Source organism: Peromyscus eremicus, chromosome 17, assembly GCF_949786415.1.
Source record: "Peromyscus eremicus chromosome 17, PerEre_H2_v1, whole genome shotgun sequence".
NCBI lineage: Eukaryota > Metazoa > Chordata > Mammalia > Rodentia > Cricetidae > Peromyscus > Peromyscus eremicus.
In genome coordinates, this window is record NC_081433.1 from 56,991,522 (window position 1) to 57,013,520 (window position 21,999).

General features: G+C 36.4%; 1 protein-coding gene across 1 annotated transcript in view; it reads right to left on the reverse strand.

Moving 5' to 3' along the window:
- Nucleotides 1-21,999, reverse strand: part of LOC131894249 (vomeronasal type-2 receptor 116-like) — a 41,497-nt gene that overhangs the window by 6,814 nt on the left and 12,684 nt on the right. The window contains exons 2-5 of the mRNA XM_059244475.1: nt 17,418-17,709; nt 16,242-17,051; nt 15,216-15,443; nt 14,406-14,529 (exon numbers count right to left, since the gene is read on the reverse strand). Of these exons, the coding sequence (XP_059100458.1) occupies nt 14,406-14,529; nt 15,216-15,443; nt 16,242-17,051; nt 17,418-17,709 (1,454 nt within the window). The remainder of the gene's footprint in view (nt 1-14,405; nt 14,530-15,215; nt 15,444-16,241; nt 17,052-17,417; nt 17,710-21,999) is intronic.

Consider the following 21,999-nt stretch of genomic DNA (forward strand, 5'->3'; position numbering starts at 1 on the left):
TTGCCACTAACCTCAATTCTTTGGTTCTATTTTGATTCTTTAAACTTTTTATTTATTTATTTATTTTTTAATTTTATTTTATAGTTTAATTTAATTTTACATGTCAGCCAGGGATTCCCTTGTTAATCCCCCCACCCCCGACCCCGCCTTCCCCCCAGCCCCCCCCATTCCCACCTCCTCCATGGCAAAAAGGGGCTTATACACGGACACTTGACTCAGCCTGGGAGGAGGGGACTAGACCTGCCTGGACTGAATCTACCTAGTTAAACTTATCTTAAGGAATGAATTTCATATCAAAATTTATAAGGTTAATATATATATATATATATACATATATCATACTTTTGTTATGATATTAATGGTCATATAGAGTACTAATACTAGAAAAAGGCTTCATTTAGCTGCCTATACATGTTTTTGTATTGGAGTCTCTATCACTTTTCTGCAGGGAATCAAGACCAGGCCTAAGAGCAAATTTGAAGTCTCCAGAAAGATAATGGGGGCCCCCAAGGATGATTCCACATGGACAATAATATCACTAAGCTGACAAATATTACCCAAAGATCAGCTTTGGACTACAAACTGCTCAGGACAATTTCAAGATGGCCAGCTAAGATAATCCAGTCTCACAGAGTACTTGAACAAGATCTTGAGATAAACCCTACATTTTCACATTATGCAGAGATTGGACAACAAATGATATAATTTCCTCTCTCAGAACTTGATAATTAACCCAAAATTTTTCTTTTCAGGATCCCCTAAAGATGCCTTTGCCCACAAACAGCAGGAAGCAATTTTAAGAACATGACGCACACATTTATGAGATGTGGGGCAGGTGGTTTATGGTCTTCCAATGGGTTTTGGGTTTGGGATACTTGTCATTGTTTAGGATGGTTGGTTACACATTGTTATTGCTAACTGTCAGGAAAAATACTAAACAAAGGAGATTAGATTTAAGGTTCTTGTTTGAAAAAAAATATAGAAATGATAGAATAAAGGTTAAATTATTGAATCTACTCCTAAAAGAAAAAAAGAGAGGATATAGACATGACATAGATAAAAAGTAAATTATTGAATCTACTTTTAAAATGCAACTACTAGTTTTAAAATATTTTACATTGGATTGGATTTTTATATATTGTATACAAATTATATATATTGATACTAATTTGAGATTTATTTTATTAGAAAATGTTATACATGTATTTCTAATCTTGTTCAAATATTGTACCTATACAGTTCATTTAACAATGTAATAGAATTTGTTAATTCTTAAATGTTATTATTACCAACTATTAGGATATAAAGTAATGAAAGTTAGTAGTTAGACATTACAATTGAACTTATAGTCATACTAGATATGTTCTCAAGGTCAAGCAGAGATATATTTTACATAGACAAGTCATCAACAAACACTTCAGAGATCTACAGAATATGGCATTTAAGATGTTTAATAACATAGTTTTTTTTTTTTTTTTACTATGAGACATGTCTGCTCCTGGTATCACCAATGGCTTCTTGCGTGCAGTGGAACAGTAGGTGAAACAGTTTTTCTTGGAGGAGTAACTAGGATGTCAGAGTTTGGCCTCTCAATGGATTTTTACAAAGGAGATGAAGCCACCCACAAGCCAAGAAGAATGGGATGCAGAGATGAGTAAGATGCAGAGAAGAATGGCATGTGGAGAAGAACAGGATGTGGAGATGAAACCACCCACTAGCCGAGAAGAATGGGAAGCTGAATTCCAAAAACACCAGCAATTTCCAGATTTAAAATCCTGAATCATGACAGGACACTGGTGAAATTCAAGTTTATCTGGTACAAGGAATACTCACACCAAATGTGAGGTCGAGCTGTAGGCCTGGCTTACATCCTGCTTTACAAGAGATTCTGTCAGATATGTTAAGCCTGTGAGCCAAAGATGTTGGCTCAATGTGCAGAGAAACCTCGGGTGACTGTCCAGGAAGTTGGCTGTTTCTGTCATAACTCATTTTTTTGGAAGTCACTTGCTTGCATTTCCTGTTTTATTAGGTAATATTATTTCCTCCTCTGGTCTTTGAGGGAGTTGAAGATTAGATAGTTGTAGTTATAGTTTTCCTTGTTAAGAAATTCAGAGGAGTGCCCTAGCTTGCCCCGGACCCATCCCTGGGCACCAGCCACTCTGGGGAAGACCAACCCAACTTGGCCCCAGGTTCTGGCCACTGGGCAGGTTCCCTTCTAGCCCCACCAGGAAGGATCCCTTTCTCCAAGACCCCTGGCAGACCCTGCAGTCTCCATGACCTGCCCCCATGCCCATCCGCCCAACCCCCAAGCCTCTTCCTGAGACTTAGAGGCCAGCCCCCAGCTCCCACCCTGCCCTGGACTTCCCTTCTGGAGGAGAGAGAGAGAGAGAGAGAGAGAGAGAGAGAGAGAGAGAGAAGAGCTCCCATCCTTCCCCGGACTTTCCTTCTGGACAAGAGCTCCCATCCTGCCCCGGACTTCCAATTTGGACAAGAGAGCTCCCATCTGGACAAGAGAGAGAGACTTCCTGAATCTGTCAGCTCTGTCTGAACCAAGTGTGTGGATAAGGCCAAGAATGAACCACAAGGAGATGGGCAGACGTCAAGGCAGAAACACATACAACAAAATGAATAGCAATACAGCATCACCAGGCCCTAGCCCTCCTCCAACACCTAGACCTGAACATCAAAAATTGGAAGAAGCAGAAGAAAACAGCCTTATGAATGACATCATGAAGAAGGTAGAGGCTTGTGTAGAGGAAAAGACAAAAAAATGTGAAGAACACTGAAAATAACTAGAGGAAAGGGCGAACCAATTAGAAGAAATCAATAAAGTCCTGGAAGAAAACACTAAAGTACTGAAAGAAAAATCAATGAAACAAATGAAGGAAACAGTCCAAGACCTGAAAAGGGAAATAGAAAAAATGAAGAAGACACAAACAGAGGGAATGCTGGAAATAGAAAATCTGAGTAAATGATTGGGAACTTCAGATGCAAGTATAATCAACAGAATGCAAGAGATGGAAGAGAGGATCTCTAGCGTTGAAGATACAGTAGAAGAAATAGATTCATCAGTCAAAGAAAACACTAAAGCCAACAAAGTCATGACCCAAAATGTCCAAGAAATTTGGGATACCATGAAAAGACCAAACCTATGAATAATAGGGGTAGAAGAAGGAGAAGAATACCAACTCAAGGGCACAGAAAATATATTCAACAAGATCATAGAAGAAAACTTTCCCAACTTAAAGAAGGAAATGCCTATGAAGATACAAGAAGCCTATAGAACACCAAACAGACTAGACCCCCCCAAAAAGTCCCCTCACCACATAATAATTAAACAACTAAACATACAGAATAAAGAAAGAATATTAAGAGCAGCAAAGGAAAAAGGCCAAGTGACACATAAAGGCAAACCTATCAGAATAACACCTGATTTCTCAATGGAGACTCTGAAAGCCAGAAGAAGGACCTGGACAGATGTAATGCAGACACTAAGAGACCACGGATGTCAGCCTAGATTAATATACCCAGCAAAACTTTCAATCATCATAGATGGAGTGAACAAGACATTCCATGACAAAGCCAGATTTAAACAATACTTATCCACAAACCAAGCCCTACAGAAAGCACTAGAAGGAAAATTCCAACCTAAGGAAGTCAGATACACCCTCGAAAACACAGGCAATAGATTAAGCCACAGCAGTAAACCCCAATGAAGAGAAGTACACACACATTACCACCAAAAAAATAACAGGAATGAACAATCACTGGACATTAATATCCCTTAATATCAATGGACTTAATTCACCTATGAAAAGACATAGGCTTACAGAATGGATACGAAAGCAGGACCCATCTTTCTGCTACATACAAGAAACACATCTCAAATTCAAAGATAGACACTACCTAAAAATAAAAGGCTGGGAAAAGACTTTCAATCAAACGGTCTGAAGAAACAAGTGGGAGTAGCCATCCTGATATCCAGCAAAATAGACTTCAAATTAAAATCAATCAAAAGAGATCGAGAAGAGCGTTACATACTCATCACAGGAAAGATCCACCAAGATGAAGTCTCAATTCTGAACATTTATGCCCCAAACACAAGGGCACCCACATATGTAAAAGAAACATTACTAAAGCTTAAATCACATATAAAACCCCACACATTAATAGTGGGAGACCTCAACACCCCACTTTCAACACTGGACAGATCTCCCAAATTGAAACTTAACAGAGAAATAAAGGACTTAATTGATGTCATGACTCAAATGGACTTAATCGATATCTACAGAACATTCCATCCTAACAAAAAAGAATATACCTTCTTCTCAGCACTCCATGGAACCTTCTCTAAAATCAACCACATACTTGGCCACAAAACAAATCTAAACAGATACAAAACACTTCGAATAACCTCCTGTGTTCTATCAGAGCACCATGGTCTAAAGTTGGATTTCAACAACAACAAAAACTACAGAAAACCTATAATCTCATGGAAACTGAATAATACCCAATTGAATCACCAATGGGTTAAGGAAGAAATAAAGAAAGAAATTAAAGACTTCCTAGAGATCAACGAAAATGAAGACACCACATATCCAAACCTATGGGACACTATGAAAGCAGTACTAAGAGGGAAATTCATAGCACTAAATGCCCACATAAATAAGTTGGAGAAATCTCACACTAGTGACTTAACAGCACACCTGAAAGCTCGAGAACAAGAAGAAGCAAAGTCTCCCAGGAAAAATAGATGCCAGGAAATTATCAAAGTGAGAGCTGAAATCAATAAAATAGAAACAAGAAGAACAATACAAAAAATTAATGAAACAAAGAGTTGGTTCTTTGAGAAAATCAACAAGAGAGACAAGCCCTTATCCAAACTAACCAAAATACAGAGAGAGAGCATCCAAATCAACAAAATCAGAAATGAAAAGGGGGACATAACAACAGACATTGAGGAAATCCAGAGAATCATCAGGTCACATTTCAAAAACCTCTATTCCACAAAACTGAAAAACCTAAAAGAAATGGATAATTTTCTGGATAGGTACCACATATCTAAATTAAATCAAGACCAGATAAACTATTTAAATAGTCCAATAACCCCTAACGAAATAGAAACAGTCATTAAAATTCTCCCAACCAAAAAAAAGCCCAGGACCAGATGGTTTCAGTGCAGAATTCTACCAGATCTTCAAAGAAGAGTTAATACCAATACTCTCTAAATTGTTCCACACAATAGAAACAGAAGGAGCATTACCAAACTCCTTCTATGAGGCTATAATTACCCTGATTCCTAAACCAAACAAGGATACAACAAAGAAAGAGAACTACAGACCGATCTCCCTCATGAACATTGATGCAAAAATACTGGCAAACAGACTCCAAGAACACATCAAAATAATTATCCACCATGATCAAGTAGGATTCATTCCAGGGATGCAAGGGTGGTTCAACATATGAAAGTCTGTCAATGTAATACACCATATAAACAAACTCAAAGAAAAAAACCACATGGTCATCTCACTAGATGCTGAAAAGGCATTTGACAAAATCTAACACCCCTTCATGATAAAGGTCTTGGAGTGATCAGGAATACAGGGAACATACCTAAACATAATAAAGGCAATTTACAGCAAGCCAACAGCCAACATCAAATTAAATGGAGAGAAACTCAAAGCAATTCCACTAAAATCAGGAACGAGGCAAGGCTGTCTGCTCTCCCCATACTTATTCAATATAGTACTTGAAGTTCTAGCCAGAGCAATAAGACAACATAAGGAGATAAAGGGGATACAAATTGGAAAGGAAGAAGTCAAGATTTCCCTATTTGCAGATGACATGATAGTATACTTGAGCAACCCCAAAGATTCCACCAAGGAACTGATATAGCTTATAAACACCTTCAGCAACATAGCAGGATACAAGATCAACTCAAAAAAAAATAGTAGCCCTCCTATATACAATGGATAAAGAAGCGGAGAAGGAAATCAGAGATACATCACCCTTTACTATAGCCACAAATGACATAAAATACCTTGGGGTAACACTAATTAAGCAAGTGAAGGACCTATATGACAAGAACTTTAAGTCCCTGAAAAAAGAAATTGAAGAAGATGTCAGAAAATGGAAAGATCTCCCATGCTCATGAATAGGCAGGACTAACATAGTAAAAATGGCAATCTTACCAAAAGCAATCTACAGATTCAATGCAATCCCCATCAAAATACCAACACAATTCTTCACAGACCTGGAAAGAATAATACTCAACTTCATATGGAAAAACAAAAAACCCAGGATAGCCAAAAGAATCCTGTACAATAACACAACCTCTGGAGGCATCACGATCCCTGATTTCAAGCTGTACTAAAGAGCTACAGTAATAAAAACAGCTTGGTACTGGCATAAAAACCGACATGTGGACCAATGGAATCGAATTGAAGACCCTGACATTAATCCACACACCTATGAACAAATAATTTTTGACAAAGAAGCCAAAAGTGCACAATGGAAAAAAGAGAGCATCTTCAACAAATGGTGCTGGCAAAACTGGATATCAACATGTAGAAGGCTGCAAATAGATCCATATCTATCACCGTGCACAAAACTTAAGTCCAAGTGGATCAAGGACCTGAACGTAAATCCAGCTACTCTGAACCTGCTAGAAGAGAAAGTAGGAAGTAGTCTGGAACGCATTGGCATAGGAGACCACTTCCTAAATAGAACACCAGTAGCACAGACACTGAGAGAAACAATCAATCAATGGGACTTCTTGAAACTGAGAAGCTTTTGTAGAGCAAAGGATATGGTCAACAAGGCAAAGCCACAGCCTACAGAATGGGAAAAGATCTTCACCAACCCCACATCTGACAAAGGACTGATATCCAGAATATATAAGGAACTCAAGAAATTAGACATCAAAATGCCCAACAGTCCAATTAAGAAATGGGCTATAGAACTAAACAGAGAATTCTCAACAGAGGAAACTCAAATGGCTGAAAGATATTTAAGGAATTGCTCAACATCCCTAATCATCAGGGAAATGCAAATCAAAACAACTCTGAGATACCACCTTACGCCTGTCAGAATGGCTAAGATCAAAAACACTGAAGACACCTTATGCTGGAGAGGATGTGGAGCTAGGGGAACTCTCCTCCACTGCTGGTGGGAATGCAAGCTTGTACAACCACTTTGGAAATCAATATGGCTCTTTCTTAGAAAATTGGGAATCCATCTCCCCCAAGATCCAGCTATACCACTCTTGGGCATATACCCAAGGAATGCTCAAGCACACCACAAGAGCACTTGTTCAGCTATGTTCATATCATTATTGTTTGTAATAGCCAGAACATGGAAACAACCTAGATGCCCTTCAACTGAAGAATGGATAAACAAAATGTGGTACAATGGAATACTACTCAGCAGAGAAAAACAATGACATCATGAGGTTTGCAGACAAATGGATGGATCTCGAAAAAATCATCCTGAGTGAGGTAACCCAGACTCAAAAAGACAAACATGGTATGTACTCACTCATAGCAGGATACTAGACGTGGAACAAGGATGACTGGACTGCTACTCACATCACCAGGGAGGCTACCTGGAAAACAGGACCCCAAGAAAAAAACGGGGATCGCCCAATGACAGAGAAATGGAATGAGATCTACATGAACAGCTTGGACATGAGTGGGGGTAGTGAAGGGCGAGGGTCGAGGGAAAGAGAGCTTGGGGGAGCAGGAGATCCCAGCTGGATCAATAACAGAGAGGGAGAACAAAGAATAGGAGACCATGGTAAATGAAGACCACATGAGAATAGGAAGAAGCAAAGTGCTAGAGAGGCCCACAGAAATCCACAAAGATACCCCCACAACAGACTGCTGGCAATGGTTGAGAGACAGCCTTAACTGACCTACTCTGGTGATGGGATGGCCAAACACCCTAATTGTCATGCTAGAAACCTCATCCAACTACTGAGGGATCTGGATGCAGAGATCCATGACTAGGCCCCAGGTGGATCTCTGGGAGTCCAATTAGAGAGAATGAGTAGGGTTTATATGAGTGAGAATTGTTGAGACCAAGGTTGGATAAAGCACAGAGACAAATAGCCAAACGAACGGAAACACATGAACTATGAACCAATGGCTGAGGGGTACCTAACTGGATCAGGCCCTCTGAGTGGGTGAGACAGTTGATTGGCCTGATCTGTTTGGGAGGCATCCAGGCAGTGGGACCGGGTCCTGTGCTCTTTGCATGAGTCGGCTGTTTGAAACCTAGGGCCTATGCAGGATCACTTGGCTTGGCCTGGGAGGAGGGGACTGGACCTACCTGGACTGAGTCTACCAGGTTGATCTCAGTCTGCGGGGAAGGCTTTGCCCTGGAGGAGGTGGGAATGGGGGGTGGGCTCGGGGGAAGTTGAGGGGGGTTGGAGGGAGGAGAACAAGGGAATCCGTGGCTGATATGTAGAACTGAATTGTATTGCAAAATAAAAATTTTTTTAAAAAAAAGTAATAAAATGGCAATAGGGGAACAAAAAAAAAGAAATTCAGAAAAGAAACTCACTAAGAGGTGTTAAGTGTATAAGTTTGAAAGACATCATACGATAGTTTTCTGTGGGTAATATAAGTTAGGATAGAAAGTGAAGTAGGTACATTTTGAATTCCCCAAAATAGGATAGATAATGGAATATTTTCTCTAAATTTGTCAAATGCAAATGGACTAGACCTTGTTGATGTATTTATTGCTTGTATATATTGCATATAGTAATTGTTTTTATTGTATATAGTTTTTCTCATATTAGTTTTAAGATTTTTATTTTAATTAGACAGAAAAGGGGAAATGTGGTGATATTTTATTTGTGCTAAAATGTGGTGATATTTTATTTGTGCTTTCTTTAATTAATAAAGCTTGCCTGGAGATCAGAGGGAATAGCAAGCCATTTTAAGTAACCAAGAAGTCAGTAATGGTAGCAAATTTCCTTAATCCTATCAGTTAGTAGGCAGGATCTCTGTGTGTTCAAGGTGACACTAGGGAACAGAGCCATGTGTGGTGACACATGCTTTTAATCCCACTACCAATCATAGAGATCTCAAGATCTGTACACACAGACAGAAATTGGCAGAGCTGTGTAGGAAGAGGAATTGATGTAGCTGGGATAAGATAGCCATTGAGAGAACAGAACAGAAAAGGCATATAAGTGAGTATACAAAAAGAAGCTCTCCATGGAAGCTGCAGAGTTGATGAGGTGGGGTTAGCTCATGGTTTGTCCTATTCCTCTGATCTTTCTCTTGGACTTTAACCCAGATTTCTGGCTCTGTGTTTTTTATTTATTAAGACCATTTAGAAATTCATATACAATACTGTTTTGCTAGTGGAATGCATCAATAAAATGATAGCTAGCAACATTCTGCTATCCTCCTCAGCAGTCATCAGAAAAGCTTCATCCTGCAGTAGATTGAACAAAGACCCAGAACTAGACAATATGTAGAGAGTGAGAAAACTTAGAATGTTCAGTACTAAATGAAATGTCTATCAAATCCTCCCCTCAGGGCTCAAGGATATTTTCTGAAGAAGAAGCTAAAAGTAAAGTAAAGTAAAAGCCAATGGGGATGGAAGGCACCAAGAAACAATGCCTTATAGGCACAATAAGACTGACATGTATAAGAATTCAACCTGTGGCAGTATGCACAGGGCTGGCACAGGTCTAAGCAAGATGGAGATTCCATGCTGAGAAGGGAAGCAGACACAAGTCTCTATATAACCCAGAATCTATCTACAATTAATAACTATCATAAAGGAAAAATTAATTTTCTCCAATAGAGTGCCATTAGGTATACAAACCTTATTTAAGTGCAGATTTTATGGCCAGAAATAAATAAATAGCAAGAAACAAACTACGATGTTTTTTAAATTTGTGTTTGTTTTATTTATTTACTTTTGTTGTTGTTGTTTTGGTTTGGTGTTTTGAGTTATTTTTTCATCTCATAAAGCTTTGTCTGGTCCTTTGTTTCTTTTTTGTCTTACAGGTATTTTGCTTGCATGTCATGGTTTCTGATTATGTGCTTTTATGGGATCTCTCAGTGTGTGAATGTATGTATCTCTACATGTTCTTGTGAATTTTTATGACTGTATTCTTTCTATTAATTGTAGATAGATTCTGGGTTATATAGAGACTTGTGTCTGCTTCCCTTCTCAGCATGGAATCTCCATCTTGCTTAGACCTGTGCCAGGCCTGTGCATACTGCCACAGGTTGAATTCTTATACATGTCAGTCTTATTGTGCCTATAAGGCATTGTTTCTTGGTGCCTTCCATCCCCATTGGCTTTTACTTTACTTTACTTTTAGCTGGTTTGTTTAGTTTACTTTTATGTCTTTCTTTTTTATTTTGTATTCCCCTTTGTTCTCTAATAAAAGATAAAAAGAAAAGTGTGAATTTGGGTGAATAGAGAGCTGGAGAGAATCTGGGAAAAGTTGGAAGAAGATAAAAACATTAACAGATTATTTAACGTAAAAATATATTTAAAAAATAAAAACCTTAATTTTGGTAAACTTTGTTACTAAAAGGTCTGAAAATAAATATAAGTATTACAAACAAAAATTAAGCATACAAAAAGCATATACATTATAATGTACTTAAATACAGTTATAATTTATATTGGAAACAGAAATTGGAAAGTTTCATATCAAATTTTACACTTTCAGAATTTAATATATTTTACTCACTCACTCATCACAAAAAACCCAAACAAAAATCATGACAGAGAATTAGAAAGAGAGAAACGTGTCAGTAGAATCTTTTAAAAACAAAAGATCCTGGAGCATTGTACTTCAACTTCTGAAACAGCACAGATGCCAGTGCAGGGTACTCTACCATGCAAATCTATCTGCATAGTTGAAGAAGAAAGAAAAACTTTTCAAGATATAAACAGTCTAAATACTTTATGTACACTAAGCATGATCTACAGAAAATACTAGAAGTAATACTTTAGGCTGAAGAGAGGAATTAGCATACCAAAGAGTGTGTAGAAAGAATGAAAGGTAAAACTATAATTATTGAAGTAAAAATATGACTAAGGACAAAGATAGTATAAAAGCATCAAGATGACAGCAATCAACTCACATCTTTTAGTAACTTTAAATGGTAAAGGATTCAACTCCCCAACCAAAAGACACTGAAAGTTTAATGAACAAGAAACAAAATACATCCTTTCATTATCTACGAGAAATCCAATGTGTCTTCAAAGTTAGTCACCACCATAGAACCAAAAGACTGGAAAAAAAATTTCAATCAAATGAGACCAGGAAACAAGCTGGTGTCAATTTCCTAAAATCTTATAAAATGGACTTCAAACAAAATTCATCAGAAGATATGAAATAGGATACTTGATTCTGGACAAGGAACCAATAAGCCAAGAAAACATTACAATCCGAAGCACATAAAGTCTACACACTGCTACACCCAATTTCTAAAATAATATATTACTAGAAATCAAGGGATTGATTGACTTCAATTCAGTATTATTGATTTCAGTATCCTGCATTGTCAAAAACACAGCTCATCTGGACAAAAATAAATGGAGAGAAACAAGATCTAAATGACACTGTATCAAATATACCTCACTGATACTCCAGACAAAAAACTCAAGAATATAAATTGCATCCAGCAGCCTATGGAAGTTTCTATAAAATAGATGACAAGTCATATATATTAATAACACAAAAGAAAAGCCAGTAATACAATAAAATTTCAATAACTCCACTGATTCTATCTGTTCAAAATATAATTATATAGTAAATAATAAATAACAATATAGCAATAAAAACCTCTAGAAAATATATAAACTTATAGAGATTATATGATACACTCTCAAAGGATAAATGTTTCATGAAATAAACAAGAAAGAAAGTTAAATGTTCTTGGATACACATAGAAAAGAAAACACAAAACAGCAAATATCTTGGACTTGCTAAAAGCAGTGCTTTCAGAGAAATATATGTGCCTGGAAAAATAAAAAAAATATTGTACAGATATATCTCTTAAAGCAAACAGTCCTAAGTCCAGTATATTGGACTATATATTAAAAACCTGTACAGAAACTAGTGTAAGAGGAACACAAACAGCAAATGAAACTAAAAGCTGGGTCTTCAAAAAGAAAACCATCTTGACAGTATCTTATCAGAATTAAACAAACAAACAAAAGAGATCTAATAAATAAAAATCACACATAATTAAGTAAATATTGCAATAAACATCAAAGAATTTTACAATGTTATAAGGGAATACTTAACAGCCTACAACTTATTAGACTGAAAAAAGCTTAAGGAAGGAAATGAATTTCTATACAGATCTGAATGACCAAAGAAAATCTGAGAAGCAATGAACAATGTAAACACACAAACACAAATAAGTTGACTATCCCAGGAATAAAAAAGCCTTCATAATAAAAGAGCTCTGTTTCAAATGCATTCAAAATTAAAATCTAACAAATTTTCAAATAAGACTTTCAATATTTGAAATACTTTTTATTTATGAAAATTTTCATTATGCAGAGTCATTTTTTTCAGTTTGCTGACTGATATAGACAGAGTAGGATGGAATAGAGCACAGAATCTGCAGTTTGGGTTGGACATAAAGGTGGGAGATGGGTTAAGTAGAATGAAATTAGATGAATGCAATATATTGGGCTGGCATTCAGATATATGTATAGGTTTCTGCCTAGAACTGAGGATGGTGCAAGCAAAGTTGTCCAGTCCAGACCATTATTAAATTTAATAATTTATTATTAAATATAAAATTTTACTTTTGAATAATTACTAGTAATTATTCAAAAGATAGAAATAGAAGGAATACTTGCAAACTGCTTCTAAGACGCCAAAATTATTCTAATAACAAAATGGGGAGAAAACTTTACTCCAGTAGTGAAAAAATAATTATAAACCAATATCACTAGTAAAATTAATTTCAAACTCTCAAGAAGAATTGCAAAACAAATATCAGCATAAAGCAAACAGATCATTGGGCCACATCAAGTTGCCTTTTCTAAGATATGAAAGTCAATAAAAAAGTACATTATACAAGTAGACTTAAATACAAAAATATCATGATCTCCACAAGAGTTGAGTAAATACCATTAATAAAAATCAGCCTGCTGGCAATGGTCGAGAGACAGTCCGAACTGACCTACTCTGGTGATGGGATGGCCAAACACCCTAATTGTCGTGCTAGAAACCTCATCCAACTACTGAGGGATCTGGATGCAGAGATCCATGACTAGGCCCCAGGTGGATCTCTGGGAGTCCAATTAGCGAGAATGAGGAGGGTTTATGTGAGCGAGAATTGTTGAGACCAAGGTTGGATAAAGCACAGAGACAAATAGCCAAACGAATGGAAACACATGAAATATGAACCAATGGCTGAGGGGTCACCAACTGGATCAGGCCCTCTGAGTGGGTGAGACAGTTGATTGGCCTGATCTGTTTGGGAGGCATCCAGGCAGTGGGACCGGGTCCTGTGCTCATTGCATGAGTCGGCTGTTTGAAACCTGGGGCCTATGTAGGGTCCCTTGGCTTGGCCCGGGAGGAGGAGACTGGACCTACCTGGACTGAGTCCACCAGGTTGATCTCAGTCTGCGGGGAAGGCTTTGCCCTGGAGGAGATTGGAATGGGGGGCGGGCTGGGGGGAAGGTGAGGGGCGCGGGAGAGGGGAGAACAAGGGAATCTGTGGCTGATATGTAGAACTGAATTGTATTGCAAAATAAAAATTAAAAAAAATACAAATAAAATAAAAAAGATCAAAGCAGTATCCCATCCTCTCTGAACTCATCAGTCTAACAGAAATGGTCTCCAACAAGAATTACCCAGATGAAATATGGGACAAAGAATTTGAGAGAACCATCGTAAACATCAAAGAATAAATGAAGTTTAAAGAAGACATGAAGAAAGAGCTGAATGATTTTGAAGAAGCATTAACATAAGGAGAATAAACACTTGAATAATCTCCATGGAAACAAAAACATAAAGTTGATTAAAATGATGACTACAACCCAGGATTTCAAAACCCATTTATTAATGAAATAAAACCTTTGAAAATAACTGAAGATGAAACACAGATGGGAGATTCCTCTAATTATTATACAAATAAGGCAACACAAGAATTCTAGTCACCAAAGGCATACACTGTGATACCTTCTTTCCCCCAAATAAAATAATTACCAAGACAGAGCTGTGATTGTGTTCTGTTTATTGTGTAATTTTGTACTCTCATTTTAATAGTAGATTTTTAAAATAAATAAGTACAGGGAAATTAATTTGGTTTTAAAGATATTTTCTAATGATATCCATTTATGGGATTTAAAGAGGAATACTGAAGAGAAAGGATGACTGTGTTCATAAAGTTTACACTTACTTGTTTCATTAGAAATCTCATTTTCTGGGCAAGGAGTACAATCAAAACAACAGATAGCCTTTCCTTCCATATGTGCTTTCCTGAATCCAGGACTACAACTCTCACTGCACAGTGATTGTGGGGTCTGAGGAAAATCAGAGATGCACTAGTAACTACGTTATCATTCATGCAACATAACAATAAATACAGTGACTCAGTGAACAGGAACTCTACAACATAATATTGTGTTCTTCAGTTAAACTGATTCTTTAGAAGTTTTTTGTTTGTATATATGTTCATGGCCTAAAGATAGTTCTCTAATCCTGATATTCTCTGAGAATTCATGAAAACTGTACAATTTGCACCCTGATAAATTCATGTTCACTAAATTGTACTTTGTAGATATTTTGAACCTGGTACCAGGTATTTTTCACTTGCTATTTGACTGTCATATAGAGAATTATTTCCTCTGCTGTGGACTTTTAGTGTAATACCACTGTATAAGACAAATACCAATAAAATACCTGACTATGGTATACAGCAATCTATATTATGTGTATTAGTATAGGATTAGAGTTCCTTAGACAATTTTATAGTGATGAATGTTAACAAAGACATTGTGTTTGGATCTTATGAAAAACATAAATCTAATGCAAAGATTGACAAATACACCATACCAATTCTATCAGTATAAACAAAAATTCCTTAAATCATATTTGAGATATGTACATTGAAGGCCAAGAACAGAGTAACCAGAAATCAAGAATAATAAAAACAAGAATATGATGCTAGTTATTTGTAGTTCAAAATATTATGTTAGCTTCCACCAACCTCTGTAAATCCTAAGGCCCACTCTATCATGTCCTCATGTAACGACAATTGCTGACCAGGAGGTGCAAATGGAGAAAACATTCCTACTTTCAACATGTGCACAAAATTTATTGGAAAATGGCAGTAGTTGATGATATCATATTCTGCCACAGATTTCCTTTTCTCATCCAAAATCACTTGGTTAGAATCCAAATGGTAAAGCTGAGTATTCCTTAGAAAGGAGTGCAGCTAGGAGCAATGAGTGGCTCAGGTTAATCAGAAAGCAATACATGGAAAAGCCCTTCATCTCTTTTATTCATTATATCACAAGTCAGATTTACCACAACAATGAATAAAGCATAACAAGTTCAATGGTATGAAAAACTAAAACTTCCTAATATTCCCCAGGTCAATAAGATGAAACAAAATGCACTATGAGTCAGAACATGATTAATGTTGTTCATCCAGATCTCAGTAGTGTAGTGAAAGCTTGACATATTAAAAGATGATCTTGAGATATATAGGTGATATGTATTCTCATGTAGTTATTAATACACAAAGTCCACTTTAAACATCATTTATGTATAATACCCATGTTTTCTCAGCAGCACTTAGGCATTCCTAAAGTTATTTTATATATTGGTGGATCTAAGGCAATTCCTAATCAAACCATCATTTTCATATAGAAAATATTTTTCTGCTGAAGAAATAACTCTAGCAAGATATCATCTGATTTCTATGTGAATCCTGTATCCCATATATGTATTGGTGTACACACACACACACACACACACACACACGTAAATTTTACAAAAAACAAAATGAGAATGTTGACATAAAATGAATTTCCCATTTCATGGTAATTTGTTCATCAATATGATATCATTACTTATTATATTCTGTCTTACTGCAAACTGCAAAAAAAAATTCTGTCTAAGATTTCTGTAAAAGCACACCCACAACTGGTCACGTTCTGTTCCCATAAATTCTTTTTTGAAAAAAATTGTCTTTCTTATAATCTGTGCCATCCAAAGAAGTGTCCATTACCTTCCAGGGGAAATGCACCAGTCTCTTTACACCTCCTAGTCCCTGAAATTCTACTTGATGAAGAAATAAATCATGAAGAACATGGGCCACAGCATACACAGCATTGTATAGGTTGTAACTCTCCTCACTTATGGCCATGTTAATAAATGGATAAGGTAACATTTCCATGGAGGCGTTGAGTGGACAGTTCTCCAGTTTTGTACAGTCAGACTCAGAAAATGAACAATCAAAAATTAAAGACCAGAATATAGCTAGGTAAATATCATTTGGGTATTTCGAGGGGTTAATAGCATGGATAAATTTTCTAAAACCTGCGATTTCCTTATGGTGGTGTGAAAACATGAGAGAACCATGAACTGGGTGTAAGAACATACTTTGTTTCATTCTGAAAGAATAATATGGTGAGGCCATGACCCAGACTTTTTGTGTCATTAGAGATTGTTCTACCATGTGAAAGAATGTGATCAGTGAATCAGAGTCAAAATAGACTATAATCACATTTACTGATGATTTCAAGATGTGAAGAATTTCATCCACTTTAATATCTGGAGATGCTGATGATCTACTGAGTGACATGATTTCCACAAAGGCCACACAGATACCATTCTTGTCCATTTCTATTCTAAAGTCAGACCAAAACTGAAGGCTTCTTTCATCTTCTGAGATACAAAGCCCCACCCAGTTCCAGTGGAAATGAAGGATTAAAGAGATCATAGCATGGGCCAGAAAGGTGTCTTTAGGTGCCATCTGATATATAGAAGTTAAATGGATATTGCCACTCAGGATGGGATCATAACGCCCAATGGTGAGCTAAGAGAATAAGAGAGTTAATAATAGTATGAAGATAAGTCTTGCACAATTATGAAACCTATTTGCACTTAACAATAGCTATGAGTTTGAGAAGGAAGATTGGCTCTTTTCATAGTTATAGCCACCACCCATATCCTCAGAATGTTTTAGAATATTCATAATTAGACTCAGATTCAGAAAAACACATTGTCTTCTACAACTTCTACCACTAGTCTATTCCTAATGAAGATTCCTCAGTAATTAAGTTTAAACAGAAATTTTGTATAATGCATAAATCCAGTCTCCACTTATCATTTTCCTCCATGAATACATCATTATCACTGAACAAATAATCAATACATTTCACTCTATTCATGCAATACTCACCTGTGGAAATTTGTACAGCTCCAGCAGTTCTCCAAAAAGAGCAGATGCTGTCCATGATGGTCCTGTAATTAATACTACAGACTTGCTCTCTTTCCTACAGTTGTAATTAGGAATCATTCTGTCAATCCCTGAAATCCACTTTAAAGAAATATACATTGTGTCTGCATCAATAAATGGGAAATTATTTGCATCAATTCCCAAAGTCATGTTTGGTAAAATATTAGAGTTTCTGTTGACCTCTTCAACGGCAAAGAGGAAGGACAGAAAAAACATGTAGGTCTTGAGCTTAAGCCTATAAAGATGGAAAGGAATCATGAAGAGGAGTGTGCAAGTCATAATTTTATTCAAGAATAATGTAATAAATTTAAAGATTGTAGTTCATATAGAGACCAATTAAACACACTGAATTTTTACTTTGCCAGCATTTATTAATTGTACAAAATATTGGATTTTATCACTAGAGTTCATAGATGTTTATAATATAATTTGGTCTTTTTCAATTGGCTATTAGCAAAATAGTCCTCCCTCTCTTGTGGTTCCCCTTCCTCTACTGTAAGTTCTCCTAATACTTTCTATTCCCTCTCTTATATTTAATTTAATAATTACTTTTTTGTGTATACATACTGAGAACTTTATGACTACACACTGCTGATTCTATTTAGTTTTGCTCATAATGTAATATATGTATGTATGTATATGAATACAAGTTATTATTCATATCTATTTAATTTATATATATTTTTTGGAATGAATAATTGGTATTGGATAACCAGTTTTGTGACTCATTCCTGTCAAAGACCATTTATCCTCCTCTTGACAGTCATTAATAGCCTGTAGGAAAAGGGCTAGGGGTTCATGGTATTTTCTCCACTCATGTGGCTAAGTCTACTAGTGCTGTCAGTACTCAAGCCTTGTTTAGGCTACCATACCATTGAGAATTCATTTGAACAGCTTTTTTTCCTATGTAGAGTATACAATCTCACAGAAGATGTCCTCATCCTCTGTCTTTTAGAATCCTTCTATCCCTCCTTTCATGATATTTCCCAGACACATGTGTAGGAATTGAAGATATATCTATTCATTGCATTTAGGTACCCCTTAGTAACTTGTTATCTGTATACCAACAAGCTGTGGATTTCTGTAATTTAATTTTCTCTATCTATTGCAAAAATAATTTGTTTTGACAAAGAGTGAGCGTAAGAGCTACATTTATCTGTAAGCACATGGATAAATATTTAGAAAGTAGTTAGAAATTGCACTGGTTTAAGAAAGTGTGAAACACCTCCCCTGTGCTCCATATTCTGTCCCACAACTCTAACGGCCTTACCAGAGACTGTTTGGATCTTGGGACCAAGCCCTAGACTGAACCCTCTCTCTAGGCTATATATTCCCACCCACAACTCCAGCTTCTTTACCAGAGGCCAGGCTGGTCCAATGCATCCCAGGTAAGACACCACCCACTGCCAACAAACACTCCTCAAAGCCTACTCAGCATCTCCAGACTGCATCCCCTTGCCTGGGCTCCATAATCTGTCCCACAGATTTGGCACACAACTTCTGTTTAACACATGGAAAGCCTGATTCTAGGGAAATTATGTCAAATTCTGCCCACTGCCAATTAATAATCTCTAAAGATGGCCGAACAGTCTCCAAATGTACCTTCTCTCCTGACCTCTATATGGCAGACCACAGCTTCAGGAGAAAACCTCTGCTTTATTAGAAGCCATACAGTATAAAAATTATAGAGACCAAGCAGGTACCTAGAACCCCAAAGACCACACTTGTACTTTAAAACTCAAAGGCAATATGGATATCCAAAAATTCAGAGTTCTTGAAAGTGACAAAAACAACAGCAGAAACACTCTACTGGATCTGAAGACTCAGTAGTCACCATAACCCCTTGCCACATAGTCCAGAAGAACAGAAATGAAACTGAAACCAAGGAACAAAACACCCATCTAACAAAGACAAACTCAGGAACTAATAACTATAGTCATCCAAAACAGATGCCTACATGCCAGTGTGAGAACACAATGAACAACAGAAAGGGCAATATGGCATCATCAGAGCCTAGCTATCCTACGACAGCAAGAACTGAACATTCCCACCCAGCCAAATCACAAGAAGATGACCTTAAGAACAACACTATGCAGATGATAGCATCTTTAAAGAGGAAATGAAAACATCTCCTAAAGAAATTCAGGGAAAGACAAGCAAAATATTGGAGGAAAGCAATAAATTCCTTAAAGAAAGTTAAGAAAATAAACAGGTGAAAGAAGCTGTTCGAGTCCTGAAAATGGAAATAGAAACAATAAAGAAATTACAGAGGGAATTCTGGAAAGGGAAAACCCAGGTAAGAGAACAAGAAATAAAAAGGAAGCATCACAAACATAATACAAAAGAGGGAAGACAGAATCACAGGCAATGAACACACAATAGAAGAAACAAATTTATAGGTCAAAGAAAATGTTAAATCTGACAATTTTCTAACACAAAAATTCAGGAAATCTGGGACGCTATGGAAGGACCAAACATAAGAACAGGAGAAGAATCCTTGCACAAAGGCCCAGAAAATATGTTCAACAAAATCACAGAAGAATATTTTCTTTACCTAAAGAAGAACATTTGTATAAATGTACAAGAATCGAACAGAATACCAAATAGATTATACCAGGAAAAATGTTCACGTGCCACATAATAAAGACATTAAATATACATAATAAAGAAATAATATTAAAAGCTGCAAAGAAAAAAGGCCAAATAACCCATAAAGGCATATGCATTAGAATTACACTGGGATTCTCAGTGGAGAGCATAAAAGTCAGAATGCCCTGGACAGATGTCTTGCATACTCTACAAGACCATGGATACAAGCCAAGACTACCAGCAAAATTTTCAATTACCGTAGATGGAAAAAAACAAGATATTTCAAAAGACATTAAAATTTAAGCAATATCTCTCCAGAAATACGGCTCTATAGAAGGTTATAGAAAGCAAACACAAACCCAAGAAAGTTAACTACTGCTATAAAATCACAGGCAAAAATAATTTCACACCAACAAAAGGCAGAGAAAGGAAACACAGACATACACACAGACACAGACACACACACATGCATGCACTATCACCATCACCAACAAGAATATAACAGAAATTACCAATCATTAGTTATTAATATCTCTCAATATCAATGGACTCAATTTCTCAATAAAAAGACACAGGCTAGCAAAATGGATACCATCCTTCTGCTGCACTCAAGAAACAAACCTTAACACCAAAGATAGACATTACTGCAGAGTAAAGGATTGGAAAATGATTTTCCAAGCAAATGAAGCAAAGGAGGGAGCTAGTGTAGCTATGCTAATCTAACAAAATAGACTTCCATCCAAAATTAATCAAAGGAGACGGAGAAAGATATTTAATACTCATCAAAGGAAAAATCCTCAAAGATGATGTCTCATCTTTGAACATCTATGCACCAAGTGCAAGGGCATCCAAATTTGTCAAAGAAACGTTACCAAAGTTCAAATAACACATTGAACTTAACACATCAATTGAAGGAGACTTCAATACCTCACTCTGACCAGTGGACAGGTCATCTAGACAGAAACTAAAAAGAGAAATAATGGAGCTAACAGACATTTTGACACAAATATACCTAACATGTATATACAGAACATTTTATCCAAACACAAAAGAAGATACCTTCTACTCAGCACCTCTTGGAACATTCTCCAAAACTGACCATATACTAATTCACAGAGCAAGTCTCAACAGATGCAAGAAAATTCACATATACCACTGTTTCTTATCAGACCATGATGGATTAAAGTTGTAAAAGATCAAGACTTTCTATAATTCAATGAAGATGAATTCACAGCACACCCAACTTATGGGACACAATGAAAGTGATGCTAAGAGGAAAGATCATAGCACTAAGGGCCTCATAAAGAAATTAGAGAGATCTCATGCTAGGGACTTCATGGCATATTGGAAAACTCTAGAACAAAAGAAGCAAACGCACCCAAGAGGAGTAGACTGCAAGAAATAATCAAACCGAGGGATTAAATCAATAAAACAGAATCAAAGAGGACAATATAAAGAAAAAAATGAAGAAATGGTTCTTCCAAAAAATCAACAAGATAGGCAAATCCCTATTCAAAATAACTAAAAGACAGAGAATAGATTTTCAAATTTAAAAAAATCAGAAATGTAGAGGAGGATGTAATAGCAGTCACCAAGGAAATGCTAAGATTCATTGGGTCATACTTCAAAACCTGTACTCCAAAAAATTGGAAAATCTAATAAAACAAAATGGAAAACTTTTCAAAAGATATCACTTACCAAAATTAAACCAATATCAGATAAGCAATTTAAATATAACTATAACCACTAAGGATATAGAAGCAGTCATTAAAATCTCCCAAGCCTAAAAAAGCCTGGGCCAGATGCTTTTACCACAGAACTTCACCAGACCTTCAAAGAAGAGCTAATAATAACAGTCTCCAAAATTATTCCATGAAATAGAAATAGAACATCACAAATTCATTTTATGAGCTCAGAGTAACCCTGACACCCAAAC